Source organism: Onychomys torridus, chromosome 3 (assembly GCF_903995425.1).
Source record: "Onychomys torridus chromosome 3, mOncTor1.1, whole genome shotgun sequence".
NCBI classification, from domain to species: domain Eukaryota; kingdom Metazoa; phylum Chordata; class Mammalia; order Rodentia; family Cricetidae; genus Onychomys; species Onychomys torridus.
The window spans coordinates 82,129,008-82,145,311 of record NC_050445.1 but is presented as its reverse complement, the minus strand read 5'-3'; the positions used below and the strand labels follow the sequence as shown (position 1 = coordinate 82,145,311).

General features: G+C 40.4%; 1 protein-coding gene across 4 annotated transcripts in view; it reads right to left on the bottom strand.

Annotated features, from left to right (window-relative positions):
• Positions 1 to 982: 982 nt before the first annotated feature.
• Positions 983 to 16,304, bottom strand: part of Lhfpl3 (LHFPL tetraspan subfamily member 3) — a 520,977-nt gene continuing 505,655 nt past the window's right edge. For 3 of the 4 annotated variants that reach the window (XM_036181632.1, XM_036181634.1, XM_036181630.1), the window contains one exon: positions 983 to 2,821. Coding sequence is in view for 1 of the 4 variants with exons in the window: in XM_036181630.1 (XP_036037523.1) it covers positions 2,793 to 2,821 (29 nt within the window). In the remaining 3 variants the exon portion in view is untranslated. The remainder of the gene's footprint in view (positions 2,822 to 16,304) is intronic. The other variant, XM_036181633.1, reaches the window with a different exon arrangement.

Genomic DNA, 16,304 nt, shown 5'->3' with positions numbered 1-16,304 from the left:
TTATGGAATCCAAGGAGAGTTTCTGATGATTATTACTTCAATCGAACCATTAATTCACACTGGTGTGGTAGTTTAGATTTGAAATGTCCCTTGTAGGCTCACATGTTCAAACACTTGGTCTCCAGCTGTTGCCAACATCTGGAAGTTTATGGAACCTTTAGGAGGTGGAGATTTGCTAGAGGAAGTGAGTCATGACAGGCCATGAGGTTCTGTATTGTGGCTCTACTTCCTTTCTGCTGTCTGCTTCCTGTGTGGATACAACATGACCAGTAGCTTCTTGTCCTGTTGCTGTGACTTACTTTTCATCACTGACTGTGTTCCTTCTTAAATTGTAAGCCAAAATAAAACTGCACTTCCTTAAGCTGCTGTTTGCCAAGTATTTATCATAGCAATGAGAGATAAATAATACACTGGATCACTGGGCAAAAAGGAAAATAAATAAGTGCACACTGGCAAGTATTTTTTTATTTAAGTAACAAAATCTTATTTTTATTTTTTTACTGAAATTCAGATATCCCAACAAATTTCTTTACATTTCCTGGACCTTAAAAAAATTGCACACAACTTTTGGACATAATATAACAGAACAGAATGAGAAAGGGTTTTTTTAAAAGGTAAAAATGTATTTCTTATACTTAACATTTAGTGATTTACATGTGTATTATCTATGTACAAATGGTATATAATCAATGATCCATCTTCATAGCACTGTGGTATGCTAAATTACACTTGAGTTTTATGGCAAAAACTTATTAAAGACATTTGCATGTGGAGAGGAAGAACATTTCATTTTTAAAAACATTACTGCTAGTGATGTAGGACCCCAGACAGAACCATAATTTACATGTATTAGAAAAATCTCATACCTTCTGTGTTTAGTATAGATATAGAGATGCCTCCCATTAAATAAAAATGAATTTTTAAAAAGTTGTGTGTAGTTTGAGGCCAGCCTGGTCTGCAGAGTGAGTTCCAGGATAGCTAGGGCTACACAGAGAAACCCTGTCTTGAAAAATGAAACAAAACAAAAATTGTGTGTAATTAAATTTAGTAAGTAGGGTATTCTGGACATCAGGACAACTACTACTTTTTAAGCAACAAACAGCCCCCAGAAGTACTACAGTTATACTATAGTTATACTATAGTTATAGAGACTAAGTGTTCCCTTAATATAGCTCTTTATGAAAGCCACACCTCTGTGAACTGGGTTTACTTACTTGAGCACTTGAGTGTACCTGTAATATACTTTTAGCCATTTGAAACATTTGGTTCACGGTGAAAACATGGCTAAAAATATGAATGTGGCCTTGTGCAAGCACAGGAGAAGGCAACCCTGATTTTTTGTTAGGCTCCAGCTGATGATCTAGTGACAGGGAGCTAATTCAACCCTACTCTGAGCCTGTGAGTGAAGACATTCTATTTGTGTGTGTTTTCTGTTCAGGTGTATAGTATGGGCTGGCTTCCACTGAGCCCCCACATGTACATTGTCCTTAGACAATGGACTACTTAAATATTAAATGTTTCTCTGTTGTTGGATTTAGGCAAGAGATGTTATGAGGGCAATGGTTAGGGGCTCCTGGGAGGAAAAGATCCTTTGAAGACAGCTGGTTAGTTGTAACTACTACCAAGTATTGGCTAACCAAAAGAAAAAAACAAGATATGAGAATTTTCAAAATCAACATTAATAAACAAAAGGTAACTTATTCCTATCAAGTTCCTTTGACATATATAAGTATATAGTTATTTACTTCTAAGGCTATAAAGTTTTTATTTATTTTGTTAGTACCACTTACTACCATTTAGAAGTAGATTTAATGGAATAATCTCTTTTATCAAAACAAAAATGATTATATGTCAGTAAAGGAAATAAAGGATATGGATTTCTAATGACATATGGAATGAAGAAATAGAAAACTCATATTTTAGATATCTATTTATAAAGTATATTAAATTCCTATGCATATATTAGGGGGAATTAGAAAAAGTGTTTGATAGCAGCCTATATGTTACATGAGAGAGCATCCAAGTGAAAATAAACTTTCTATATTGTTCAGAGTTGCTTGATGATGTTTCATCAATGACAGGGAAATCTATGTTGCTTGGGAACCTATGATGTAATGGTGTACTTCCTATGATTCACAGTTTTGATGGAGTGGTAGCACATGGCAGAAACATTTCCTTGGTGATAACTCGTGTAGACAGATTAAATTGAACACACACTTGGTAAGAAGGTTGAAGGGCTATACTCTTAATAACCAAGTGGTGTAACTAATTGCACAGTGAAATGAGTGGACAGTAGCGATGAGGAACCAAAGATCAGAGGCATTCCTCAATAAATGACACTTGATCAGCCTCTTGGCTACTGAGACAGGAATAATCTAGAACTAACTGCCCCTTTGTTTCTTTTAATAGTATTGAAATATTAAAGCTTTTTTGTTTTCAGCTTGATTTAAAAAGGACAGTTTATAAACCTCAGTACACATATATTTTACACATTAATTCTATCACGTTTGTATTCTTTTTTCTTAAACTATTTCATGAATATGATTTTCATGAATGCTATGTGATCTAATTTAATGACAGTTTCCAATGAGCTGGTGTTTAATCCGTGATTATAACTCCTGCCAGAAAATCACTCGCAGCTCTGCAGATCTAGAATCAGAAGGTGCTTTGACGAGTGGATGTTTCACTTTTGTGCATGTTCGTCTCTGGACTCTGATCTCTTCCAAGTGTCTTCCTTCTTGATGTTGATGTACAAAGCTGTTTGTTTAGCTGTTATTTGACTTGTTTTGTGCTCATTCTAGAGAATATTGGCTTAGCAGAACTGTAAAGAGGAGGGGCAGGAGAGAGAGAAAGGGATGGGGAAAGAGAAAAAATACATCATTTTCTGACAGCAAGATTTTCACATATTTGTCATGGGACAATAATACCACAACTGGGCCTAGGTAGAGGGCTTCCTTAGCATGCACAGGAGTGGTGGTGCATGCCTGTCATTCTAGGCAGTGGAGGGAAGAAGATCCGAAATTCAAGATCATCTTTAGGTTCATAGCAAGTTTGAGGCCAGCCTTGGCTGCATGAGGCCATGTCTCAAAAAACAAAATACCCTTATCATGCCAATATACCACTCAAATGCACTTTGGATTTATTACCAAAGACTTTGTACAATCTGTTCCATTATATACACAGTACAGTATTCTCAACAGGGGGTTTCATAAAATCCATCTGAGTTGAGACTGTAGGCTGCTTCAAAGAAGTGGGGAAGAACACAGAACTATCCCAAGCATTGCTATCTTGCCTTGCATAGGGAAGGTTTTCTGTTTCAGTTGTTTTCATTTTCTTTCTGTTTTATTTATTCTACATGATGCTGTGACAGGTGCAAAAAGTGACTATATATGAATCATTCACAAATCCAATCACCTTTAAATACCAACTGTTTTGTTCCCATGTTTCTTTATATTTTTTATGCAAATGTGCTCTTATTTTATAAGGTTGGAATCACAGTACAGATGACACTGTTTAACATTTTTAACATTACATTAAACAGTCTATATCATTATATCAGCTTCTAATGGTTGCATAAGATTTCATTCTTTTTTTCAAAAGATGCTTGCTGTCAAGCCTGACTTTATAATTTATTTATTTTTTATTTTTACGTACATTGGTGTTTTGCCTGCATGTGTTTCTGTATGTGGGTATTGGATCCCCTGGAACAGGAGTTATAGACAGTGGTGAGCTGCCATGTGGGTGCTGGGAATAGAACCTAGGTCCTCTGGAAGATCAGACAGCACTCTTAACTACTGAGCCATCTCTCCAGTGCCCTGCCATTCTACTTTGATTTCTTTGGAATGAATATTCCATTCTCTGCTATTCCACTATTTTCAGATGTCCAGGCAGATTTTGATTTTTTTCATCTTAGGGGATGATGTTTGTTGAGATCACAGGGTCTTACTATGTAGTCCAGACTGGTCTCAAACTCATGATCATTTTGCTTCAGTTTTCTGAGTTCTGGAATTTCAGAATGTCACCTGCACAACCAGCTGGCATAGATTTTTATTTGTTTGTTATTATAAACAATGGACCTTTTTGCATCTAGACATCTTTGTTCTTTAGGATAGAGTCTTAGGGAGTGGATGCTGTTCATTTTCTCCAATAAATTGAAGACTATACTTGTGTTACCATAACTAGATCCTCAGTTGTATGGTCAGCCCTTTGCTTGGGTTGATTATCATAGACTTTGACTCAAAGATACTGTGTAGAATGGGGGTTTGGGTCTGTGGACTAACTGGTTGTGGTGTGACAAAGGCCATAACCTGCTTGGTGTTGCAGCACAATTCTTTAGAAATGCTACTGAAAGATTCTGCTGTTATCTGCAGGGCTCTTCCTCCCTCAACTTCTGCCACCCTTAAGACATCTTGGTCACATTATAATCTTAATGGACTTGTCTCAACAAGACAATTTGGTAACTTTAATGTGCCCAGAGCACACAGATTATAATTGAAATATGTTCATGTTGTAATGATGACAATTTTGTGAGACTGAGTCATGGTAGCAGAAACCCTACAAAAAGGAATGTTGTCTTTAGAAAGTGTTAAAATTATACAAGGAATGGTGGGTTTTATACAATGCTGTTCATGGTCCTGAACTTCAAATGGCCTGCTGTGCCACCTTGAACAGAGCCCAGAGTCTAGGTTTGTGGGTCCAGGGTTCTACTAGGTTTGGATGCCTTACTCTAAAGATCTTACTATTTAAAGTCCACATAGATGAATGCTTGAGTTTTCCAGTTGGATTATGTCAAGTGCTAGCCAAGGATGGGAAAAAAGGAAATATAGGAAGTTCAATATGGAAATGGGTGTCTAAAAGAGGGTGGTGGGGGCTTGAAAAATGGCTCAGGGGTTAAGAACACTGGCTACTCTTCCAGAGGACCAGCGTTTGATTCTCAGCACCCACATGGCAGTGGGTAACCATCTGTAACTCTAGTCCCAGGGGACCTGATGCTCTCTTCTGGACTCCATGGGCACCTGGCATGAACATGAGGTACAGACATATATGCAGGCAAAAATTACCATATACATAAAATAAAAAATGTCATTGGGCAGTGCATGCTTTGAATCTCAACACTTGGGAGGAGAGGCAGGTGGTTCTCTGGATTTGTAGGAGTGAGTTCCAGGACAGCCAGGGCTACATAGAGAAACCCTGTCTCAAAAACCAAACCAAACAAACAAACAACAAACAAAAACAAAAAGAAAAAGGAAAAAAAGGGGGGGGGGTTTAAAAAGCAGTTAGCCACATGGAGGGGATGATAGCACACCAAAATGCTGGGAGTTCTGCTTGTGTGTGATGAAGAAGAGCTAGAAGATTCACCCCCCACGCCATTTTGATGGTCTTAAAGATACCAACCACTACAGAGAAACATGCTTTCCTCTCGGTCATTTGTGAATAACCACGAACTAGATACCATTTGTTTCTTCTCCTTTAGCTCTAAGCTGCTTAGATTGGCTTTATGTTAACAGCATCATGGGATGAAACAAAAATGTGAGGTTATCAGGGAGGAAGTGGGCTGTGAAAGATCCAATCTCAGTGGACTGGACTGGGAGAAATGGGTGTTGGAAAGGATTTTGATCATCTCCCAGAGCAGTATGCTCATACCCAGAAGAGAAGGGAGCTGCCTGCAGAGTAGGTGACTCTTTGTGAAGATCCTGAGCCTTCTAGTGGGAACAGAACACTTGTGGTTAATCTCATAAGAGTCACATGGCCATCTCCTAGGGCCTAGCTAGGGCAGATTACTGGTCAATTTGTCTTTGATCCCCTTTTTCTTGGGTCACCTATGGCTTTCACTTGGCTAAATCTCTCACTGGTTCACTATTGACCACTCAAGTTTTTTCTCCTAAATGGTCTGGTTTTTTTTTTTTTTTTTTTTTTTTTCCCTTTACTTTGATGAACACTGGGTCTCCTCATCTAGGGTATCAAGGAGCTAAGGAATGAATGGGAAAATTACGGCAGGAAGCCAGTGAGTTGGGTTTCTATTGGCACAAAGCAAGTTCAGTGTCTAAATTTCAAATGTATTCTGTATTCTGAGGTTGACTCATGTTAGTTAAGGGTAGGACGTCCTCACATTTTGTGTATCAGTTGTTCTACTTGCCCATCCTTGGTCCTGGCCCTGCATTTCTCTGCAGGTTGCTCATTATAAGGTTTTCTGAGCATGTTTGCCTGAGTCTGAATTATTTATGCCTGCTATTTTTTCTTTCTAGTGCACGACACCACCATGCAATGACAACCTCAGGGCATGTGAGAGTTCTGTAGATCACTCAGCTGAAAATAACCAGAGTATTGGCTCCAATGGGGCTCAGAACACAAACGAAAGCCACTTTGCTTGGGAAGTGATATTAGAATGTTATTACTCTTGCTCACACCAAGTGCACAGTGGGGTGTTCCCACCTGCAAACCTGGCAAGGGCTAGCTCTTCACATAGGTTTGTGAAGGGTGTAGACAGAAGGGAATAATAAAAGGCAAGGCTTTCCTCTCCTCTTGTGACCAACCATTTCTCCTCCTGTTGTAAGCTTATGAGCTACTGGGGCAGTCTGCAGAACTAACTGGGAACCTCAGTATGGCCACACTGTAATCACTGCCTTGTAAAACATTCTGCTCTTTTCAAAGTTTCGCTAACATTTTTCATGCACCACGGATATCACCTACCAGGGAGGTAATTTAAAAGATGTCACACTCTCCCAAGTTTGTATAGAGCAGGGCTGAATAAATAAGTCATTTAATGCTGCTTTAGATCTTTGTTCTGTCGGGTTTGACCTTGTAACATGTCATGGGCTCTGAGTTGCCCATGTTCCATTGTCAAGGGGCTCTTTGCAAATCCTTTCTGAGCTGTCATTTGAATCACTGCTCATGAGAGTAGCATGTATAATAGCCACACTCTCCAGGCCATCTAAACAGTACTTTGTTAACTTTTCTACATGTTTACTAATGCCAAAAGGTCTCCCTCCAGTTGCTTCCTGCTGACAGTTCCTATATAACCTATATAATTAGGGTTTGGAGCTGCCTCAGTCAGGACATCCAGGACTGGGAGGAAGGGTGGGTCCAGGCTTTTTGGGACAATGGCTAATAAATCCCAATTGTGAAAATGAGTAAGGGGGGCAGATTCCAGCCTGCTTTTTCTCATCAACAAGTTTTGCCTTTTTCTCCCACTCTAGTGTTTGGAACTATGTCCACTTCTGACAGGGACCTGTGAGTCCCTTCATCTCTGGGAGGTGGATTACAGTCCCTCATGATCAGTTACAAACTGTCATGTTTTCTCTTTTTCCATCAGCAGAATTTGATCTCTCTGTCAAGGTCTTCTGTGTTCCAATGCCCCAGTTCTAAGTCAGCCAGTCTGATTGTTAAGTGCTTGTTGAACAAATGGAGGAAAGTAGAAATAGTGGAATCTTTCCATCATTAACAGTCATTTACTCAGTGCTTCTCATGCCTCAACATGCGTGAGACTCACTTGGGTATCCTGTAAAAGTGTGCAGAGTTTGACTTAGTATGTCTGGAGCAGGCCTGAGACCTTGTATTGCTAATCTCCCAGGTGTAGCTGGTGCTGGTGGTCAAGTACCATGCTCTGAGACAAGAGGTATTAGAGTTAACTCTGTAGGGTGGAATGGACTACACATCTTTGAATTCCCAGCCTAAAAAGGTGCTTGATATAACTCAAAAATGTATCTGTTGAGGTGTCACACACCACCTGTAATCCTAAGTGCTCTGGAAGAAGAGGCAGGAGGATTTTTGTGTTGGAGGCCAGCCTAGTCTACATGTGAGTTCCAGGCCAGCCAAGGCCACATAATGAGAACCTGTCTACAAACAAACAAACAAACAAACAAAACCAAACAACAACAACACCCCCCCCCCCAAACCAAAAAAGGTATTTTTGAAAAGCACAGGAATCTACATCAATCTGGTGATGAAAACCTTCACCAACTTGTAGAAACCTGCTGCTTCAGAACTTCTGGAACTTTTAATTCCTTTAATTCCCTCCACATCTACTAATGTCCTGAGCCAAGGGGACAAAATGGGTGGCGTGCTCTCTCATCCTGGGTCTGCATGGGAAGATTTTTTCCCCCCATCTTCTTTTAACACTACCTTTTCCTCAATGTATATAGACAGGCATTGAAGAAATGGGCTAAAAGTATATGCCCTGAGACAGTCCTATGACATTTCTTTCTTCCCATAGGTTTATTTTTTTTAATTATTGCATTTATTTGTTTTCAAGGCTGTGGGTCAGTACATGCCATGGCATGTATGTGTAGGTCAGAGGGCAGCTTGTGGGAGCTGGTTCTCTCCTTCCCCATGTGAGTTCTGGGGGTTGAAACTCCAGCTGGAACTCTACCTTGGAGTTAAGAGCCTTATTTACTGAACATCTTACCAATACCATTTTTCTTTGTACTAATCTGCATTCTTCCTGCCTCTCTTCCTTGTCACATTTCTTTGTCTCCTAATTCTCAATCTGACGTACTGATGTTAGCATAACCTTCTGGCCACTTTGCTGGGAAGAGGTGAGTCTGGGTCACAGTGGGCTGTTCTGTAAATGTGTGACAATTAGACTTGGGTGCCAGGCACAACATTTGCTCACATGATCTTTCTCACCAAGTAACTCATGAAGTTCTTTCTCTTTTTTCCTCATCCACATTAGGGACATCTGTAAAATCTATTAAAGTGACAAGACAGGTCCACTTACTTGGTAGACCTTTCCTTTGTTACTGATATGTGAGTCGAGATGATATTCTCTGTCCAGGTTGAAAGGCTCTCCCTACGAGGCCCACAAGAAAGGCCTAAGGCAGGGTGAGACTATAGAGTCCTTGGCTTTCAGTATGTGTTCAGGTGATTTAATGTGCCCACCTATGTCTACATCAGGAAGCATTAGGCACTCACTTGCTATCTTTGTAAGCCATTTGCCTTCCTATCTGGTGATCAAAACCACAAACACTTCACCGTGTCTGTGGCCAGCCTTCAGAAATATAAGTGAAAATAAACCCAATTGGGTGTTACCACACATGGAGTTCAAATCTGAATTGGATTTTTTTTTTTTTTATAATAAACCCATCTCTGTTGCTGTTGAATAGTCAGTCAGCCTCACATACCTCCTCTGTACTTCCTTCCTTCTTGAGGCTACTGGTTTTCTCTATTGTTCAAACTATTCTTCTGGTCTGTGTATTTTTGTTATATCCCTCCTTTCATCTTCTTCTCATCCCAAGTGTAACACACACACACACACACACACACACACACACACACATGGACTCACACATACACACACACACACACACAGACTCACACAGACACACACACACAGACACACACACACAGACACAGACACACAGACACACAGACACACACACACAGACACACACACACACACACACACACACACACACACACACACACAGACATGCACATACACTTTGTTTCTTTCTCCAAAGGGTTCTAATAGTAGCTGGCTGACCTTCTTTGAGACTGTTTCCTGCTTGTCTTAGAGGCATGCAGTTTAGTGGTTTAATGTTTCCAAGCTGGATGATTTCCTTCCTTTTCATGCGGACTTCCTTTCAGTTACAAAATAACCTTCTATCATGAAGACAGGAATGGCTTGTTTTGGGTATAAGAACAATTAACTAACACAATGAATGACTGGGTAAATTTAGTAAGCAATACATGGTGTAGTCATGTATCTTACTTTAGGACTGACTATTGTCTATCTTGAGAACATGAATATAATTGGTTGTGCCAGTTTGACTATATAAAGAAAATATTTCACCAATTAAAAATGGGGAACAGAAGCTAGGCGGTGGTGGTTCACGCCTTTAATCCCAGCTCTTGGGAGGCAGAGGCAGGCGAATCTCTGTGAGTTTAAGGCCAGCCTGGGCTACAAATCCAGTTCCAGGACAGCCAGGACTATACAGTAAAACTGTATCTCCAAAAACCAAAAACCAGAAACCAAAAATAAAAAGGAGGGGCACAGATTTAAAGAAAGAATTCTCAACAGAGGAAATTCAAAGTGGCTGAGAAACACTTAAAGAAATATTCAACAACCTTAGTCATTAGGGAAATACAGATCAAAACTACTTTGAAATCCCATCTTACATCTGTCAGAATGGCTAGAATAAAAAACACAAGTGACAGCTTATGCTGGCAAGGATTTATAGGGCAAAGGGAACACTCCTCCACTGCTGGTCTGAGTACAAACTTGTACATCCGCTATGGAAATAAATATGGCAGTTTCTCAGTAAGTTGGGAATTGATCTACCTCAGGATCCAGCTATACCACTCCTGGGCATATACTCAAAGGATTCTCCATCCTACCACAAGGACACTTGCTTATCTATGTTCATAACAGCTTTATTCATAATAGCCAAGAATTGGAAACAACCTAAATGTCCCTCAACTGAAGAATAGTTAAAGAAAATGTGGTACATTTACACAATGCAGTATTACTCAGCTGTTAAGAATGACATCATGAAATTTGTTGGCAAATGGTTGGAACTAGAAAATAGACTCACTTGTTAGTAGATATTAGTTGTAAAGTAAAGAATAACCATGCTACAACCCACAGACCCCGAGAGGCTAAGTAACAAGGAGGGGTAAAGGGGGAGTGGTGGTGTAGGGATTTCCTAGGAAGGGGAAATACAGTAGATTTTGTGGGTGGACTGGGGGTCCATGGGGATGGGAACAACAGGGATCAGGTGGTGGTGGTGGTGGTAGGGACAGAGAAGAGCACTGGGAGAGATGACTGGAATTGCGGGGTATTTTGGGGGTGATGTAGAAACATAGTGTTGGGGAAACTTCCTGGAATCTATGAGAGTGACCTTAGTGAAGACTCCTAGTAATGTGGGGTACAGAGCCTGAACTAGCCACCTTCTGTAACCAGGCAAGACTTCCAGTGGAGGAATCAGACCATCCCAGCCACAAAACCTTTGACCTTCAATTTGTCCTGCCTGCAAGATGTGCTTGGGTAAAGGTGGTGTAGAACTCATGGGAGTAGCCAACCAATGGGTGGCCAACTTGCTACTATGCCCAGGCCCGACACTGCCTGAAAGTCCAGGAATCAGAGGCTGGAGAGCCCAGAGACCTAGGATAGAACCAAGCATAGCAGGCACACACACAAAAAAGTTAATGAAATGATTCCTAATGATACTCTGCTATTCTTGTAGACTGGAATCTAGCACCAGAGAAGCTTCATCCAGCAACTGATGGGAGCAGAGACCCACAGCCAAACACTAGGCATAGCTTGGGGACTCCTATTGAAGTAGGGGATGAAGGATTGTAGGAGCCAGAGGGATCGAGGACATACAAGAAAATGACCTACAGAATCAGCTAACCAGGGCTCATAGGGGCTCACAGAGACTGAAGCAGCAATCACAGAACCTATATGGGTCTGAGCTAGGTCCCCTACATATAAGGTATATCATATGGTTGTGTAGGGTTTGTTCTTGTGGGACTCCCAACAGCGAGAGTGGGGTGTCTCTGACTCTTTAGCCTTCTCTTGGGACCCTTTTTCTCTTACTGGATTGCTTCATCCAGCCCTGATATGAGGGTTTATGTCTTATTGTAACTTGCTATGCTATGTTTGGTTGATATTCCTGGGATGCCTTCTTTTTTTTGAAGGGAAACAAGTGGATCTGAGGGAGAGGGGAGGCAGTGAGGAGGGACTAGGAATAAAGGAGGGAGAAGAAACTGCAGTTGGGATGTAATATATGAGAGAAGAATAAATAAGAAAATGAAAAATAAAAATAAAAGAAAAAATTCTCGGAGAGCTAAAGAAACAGTTTTATTAATGATCAGATGACTAAGAATTACCCATAAAAATCCAAATGATGTCCCTTTCCCTTTCAACTATTTTACTAGCTTCAGGGATATTGTGGTAAGATATGGCTCTTCAAAACTATGCTCATATATGCAGGAGCTGTTATGTAGATGGGGCTGGGTTCTATTTGTGTAGGTGTATATAAATACATACATACATACATACACACGAAACAATAATGATCAGAGAAAAAGACCATCAACTTGGGAGAAGGGGATGGGAGGAGTGTGAGGGAATGTCTCTGAAGGGGGCTGGAAGGGAGGAAAGGGAGCTGAAAGTCATGTATAATTCTATTTGAATAAAAAATATTAAAAAAATCTCACACTCATTCCTCCAGGAAGCTAGATAATTTCTCAATTCACAGAACTGTGGTCTTGAACAAGTCTAAGTGGGTAGAGAGTTTAGAATCATAAGGCTTTCCGTGCCTTTATTATCACAAATTTAATAGTCTTGGTCTTAATTGCCCATATGAGTCTTTGCTGTAATGAAATAAGACTTTAAAGTATGATATATGCTTCCCCTCTAGAACAAAGAAAGTGGACTGCAGAGTCTAGAAGGCAAATTATAATCAAGACCTAGAGAAACCTACTACCTGGGCCCCTCTAGCAACATAACCAAGAATGAAAGCATTTAGTAGCTGTGAATCTCTATCCAGCTGACAATGGTTAGCCACGAATGATGGAGCAGTCAAAGGTAGCCTGAGATGGGCTAACCCACAGAGGTTTGTGACTTTCTAAGATACAGATGTGACAGATTGTTCTTCAGCTTGAAACTCTCTAGAAGCAACACTTTGCTCATGGCTAGTGCAATTGCTTAGCACAGTCTCTTGTAGCCATGTTAACCTTACACTATGACAACCTTCTTCTCAGGTCCCCACCTCATCATGTCCTAATTTAGACACTGTTGCCTTTTGTTGGGAATGTAGGGTAAATATTACATATGATTCAACCCCCCTAATTGTTTCCTGACTGCTCACTTCCCTTTCCAGGGTTTCCATTTTGCCCAGTCCTTCCTTGTCAGAGCCCACTTCATCCTCTTGACAGTGGGTGCCCGGACAGCACAAACGATATTGGATATAACTGTGTCCCCAGCATGTGGTAGGCAGACACCTAGATAAGATTACCAGATGAAGAGCTGAGATTAGAATCCAGCTCCTCTAAACAGTGCTCTCTCTAGTACATCTTTTCATTCCACTTAAGAGCTTTTTAAACCACATATTTGAGGAATCCAGCTCTGTGTGTAAAACAGACCTGAGAGCAACCACTCCAGCTAAGGTGTAGAGCTCTACCTTCCTAGCCTCTGTCCTCCTTCCCATTGTATTGCTGCTGCTAAGGGCTGAGGGAATTAGTTTAGGAACTACTATGTAGCCCCATGCTGTGCCTTCAGTGCAGGTTCAGGGGCTTCTCCATTGGCTAGTGCTCTCACACTGACTCAGGGCACTGGAAACCAAACCAACTGTGTTAGTAGAAGATAAGGCAAGCTGGATTGGGGAATGTATGATTAGGGCTTCAGAGAGGCAAGGGCCCTGCTGTGAAACTGACTCTATCCTGAGGGTAGTGCAGGCTGGCATGCCGCTTGCCAAGTCTTGGGTCTCCAGCATGGCAAAACAAACTCAAACAAAAACTAAAATCAAATGGAATATAATAGAATCATCCAGAAACCAGGGATGACCCAAACTTGATCTTGAATGTTTTTGTAAGTTAGCTATCTAAAACATAGCTATAGTGAAATTTTTGGAAAGTTTCTTTAATGATGATCATAAAAAAAGGGGCCTTGGTCTTAGGGAACTTTTCTCATAAACTAGACTCATAGCTAAAGGAAGTGCTTTTCTAATTGTGGTCCCTGTACCTTCTTAGCTCTTAGTTACATGTGTACTTGTAAATATGCAGATCTCAGACTCCCACCTCAGCCTACTAGATCAACAGCAAACACACTGAGAATGCTCATTCAAGTTCAATATTTATAGTGCCTTGAGTTTAGAAAATTTGATGGGGATTTAGATCTTGGGTTGTCTGTGGTGTTTTGCTTAGCACAGCTTCTGTTTTCTCATTTGGAAAATGAACATGGCACCCATCTCATACAGTGCTTGAGGAATCAAGGTTAGCATTTAAATATTTTCTGGTGAAAAGAGAAGGGAAGAAACAAAGCAGTGTGGAATTGAGAACATCTGTATTCCTGGGAAGTCTTTATTTCAATAAATGACAAAGAAATCTCTTGAGCTTTTCAGGATTATTTGAAATGAAGCACCTAAAAATAACTCTTGAGGGCTTTGTAGGATGATGTCCCAGGGATAGGGACACACTACCCATGGAAAGCCTCTGCCTGGAAGGTGGGAGTCAGATGCCAACACATTTTACCTCAGGGAGGAGTGTTTTCTTTCACTTTTTTTGGGACAGGGTCTCATTATGCACCCACAGATGGCCTGGAACTTACGATCCTTGTGCCTCAGCTTCTCAAGTTCTAGAATTCCAGGTGTGAATGACCATGCCTGGCTTGTTTTCTGTTTTATGGATATAGTCAGGTCAGTCTCAGTTTAGAAATCAGGGATATTCCTGTTCCCTTAAGATCTTTGGCTGAGACTAAGGTTTCTCTGGGAGAATGCTTGCTATCTTTGCTAAGTACTGGTCCATAGCCAGATGCTATGCTAGGTGGCTTGCATATGTTATGACATTCAATCACTATAAACAACTTCTAGGTAGCAAGTTGCTGTGGGATGTCTTTCTGCATGATGTGAATATGCATTGCTCTGATTGATTGATAAATAAAGCTGCATTGGCCTATGGCAAAGCAGCTTAGAGGCAGATGGGAAATCCAAGAAGATATATGGAGAGAAGAAAGGAGAGGGAGGAAAATACCAGCTGCTGCAGAAGGAGCAGCAAGATGCCAGCAGACCAGTAATGCCATGGCCAGGTGACAACTTATAGATTAATAAAAGTGGGTTAAGTTATAAGAGCTAGCTAGGAAGACGCCTGCCATAGGCCATGAAATTGGTAATTAATTTTAAGCCTCTGAATGATAAGTGGCTACGGGGCTGGGAGGGACTGGAGAAACCTTCTGGCTATGGCAAGTGATATAATTAATTTCATTTAATTTATTATTATTTATTTATCTATTATTTTTTGTGGTGCTGGGAACTGGGAGAAATCCTAGGCAAGAGCATCATGCTATGCGCTTAGTCCTAGCAATCCCATTTTATCAATGAGAAAAGCATTTGAGTATTAAGAAGCCAAGGAATAGCTATACCACTATGAGGACAACAAAGAGGCAGGTCAGACAAACTCTGAATTTGCTGTGTTTTTGAGCTTTTCAATGTGATTTTGCTCCAGATGATTTGGATGAACGTGACCTTGCCCACACTCATGTGTGTCTCCTTTACACACATGAAGACTGGGCTTCTAATTTGTACTGTCAGCTTGAAGTCTAATGAATAATATTCGATAAATTAAAAAAAGACTAGAGATAATTCTCATGAGAAAACATAGCACAGTTGTAAACACAAGACTGCTTACTTATCAGAGCCAAAAAAAGGGAAAATAACTTTAGTAGCTCAAAGAAGAAATTGGTTAAATAAGCTGTAGGAGTTTTATACATATATCTGTGTAAAATGTGGAAGTTAGTGTCTGATGGCACAGGAGTTTGAGGCAGGAGATCAGGCCAGTGTGGGCTATGTGGCAAGATCTACTTCAAAATATTAAGTAAAATTAGAGTTTGTAGGGCTGTGATTATAGCTCAATGGCCAGCAGTTGCCTAGGATGTGCAAGGTCCTGGGTTCAATTCCCAGAACCTCAATATTTTAAAATAAGTAAAAATAAAATAAAGTGACATTCATGACATTAAATAGTAAAAAGAATATGAAATAGCATGTATGTAACCCTGCTTTTGAAAATCAAATACATTTGTAGTCATATATACATTAGAAGATAAAAATGTTACTATGAACTATGTTGAACTATGAGAAATTATCCCCCCCCCAACTATGTGTTACTTTTATAACTAGGAAAAAATGTACTATTGACACTCAGAATTTCAGAGTTCTGTGCCTTGGAAAGAAAGCAGAAAATAGAATGAAACATCCAGTATCTTCAGAGTCTTCATGGATTTGGGTCTGGTTCCCAAGCAAATGATTAAAATGATTAGGAACCACTCTAAAAACTAGACATCTCTAAAGGCCATCCTTGTGTGTGGTGATGTGTCAATAGACTGTTCAGGCTGTGTGTGTGTGTGTGTGTGTGTGTGTGTGTGTGTGTGTGTGTGTGTGTGTGTGTGTTGTTGTTGTTGTTGTTGTTGTTGATTGAACCTGAGTGTGCTCTATCACGGGCCCATACCCCTTGCCTTTCTATACTTTCTTGGTGAATGAATAGTTGTACACTGAAAGGAAAACCTGTGATCTATATGCCAAGTGTTGTAAAAGGAGAACACTTTGATAAGGACAGGAAACAGTTACAACAGTAAAGGCAGGGCCCACTTT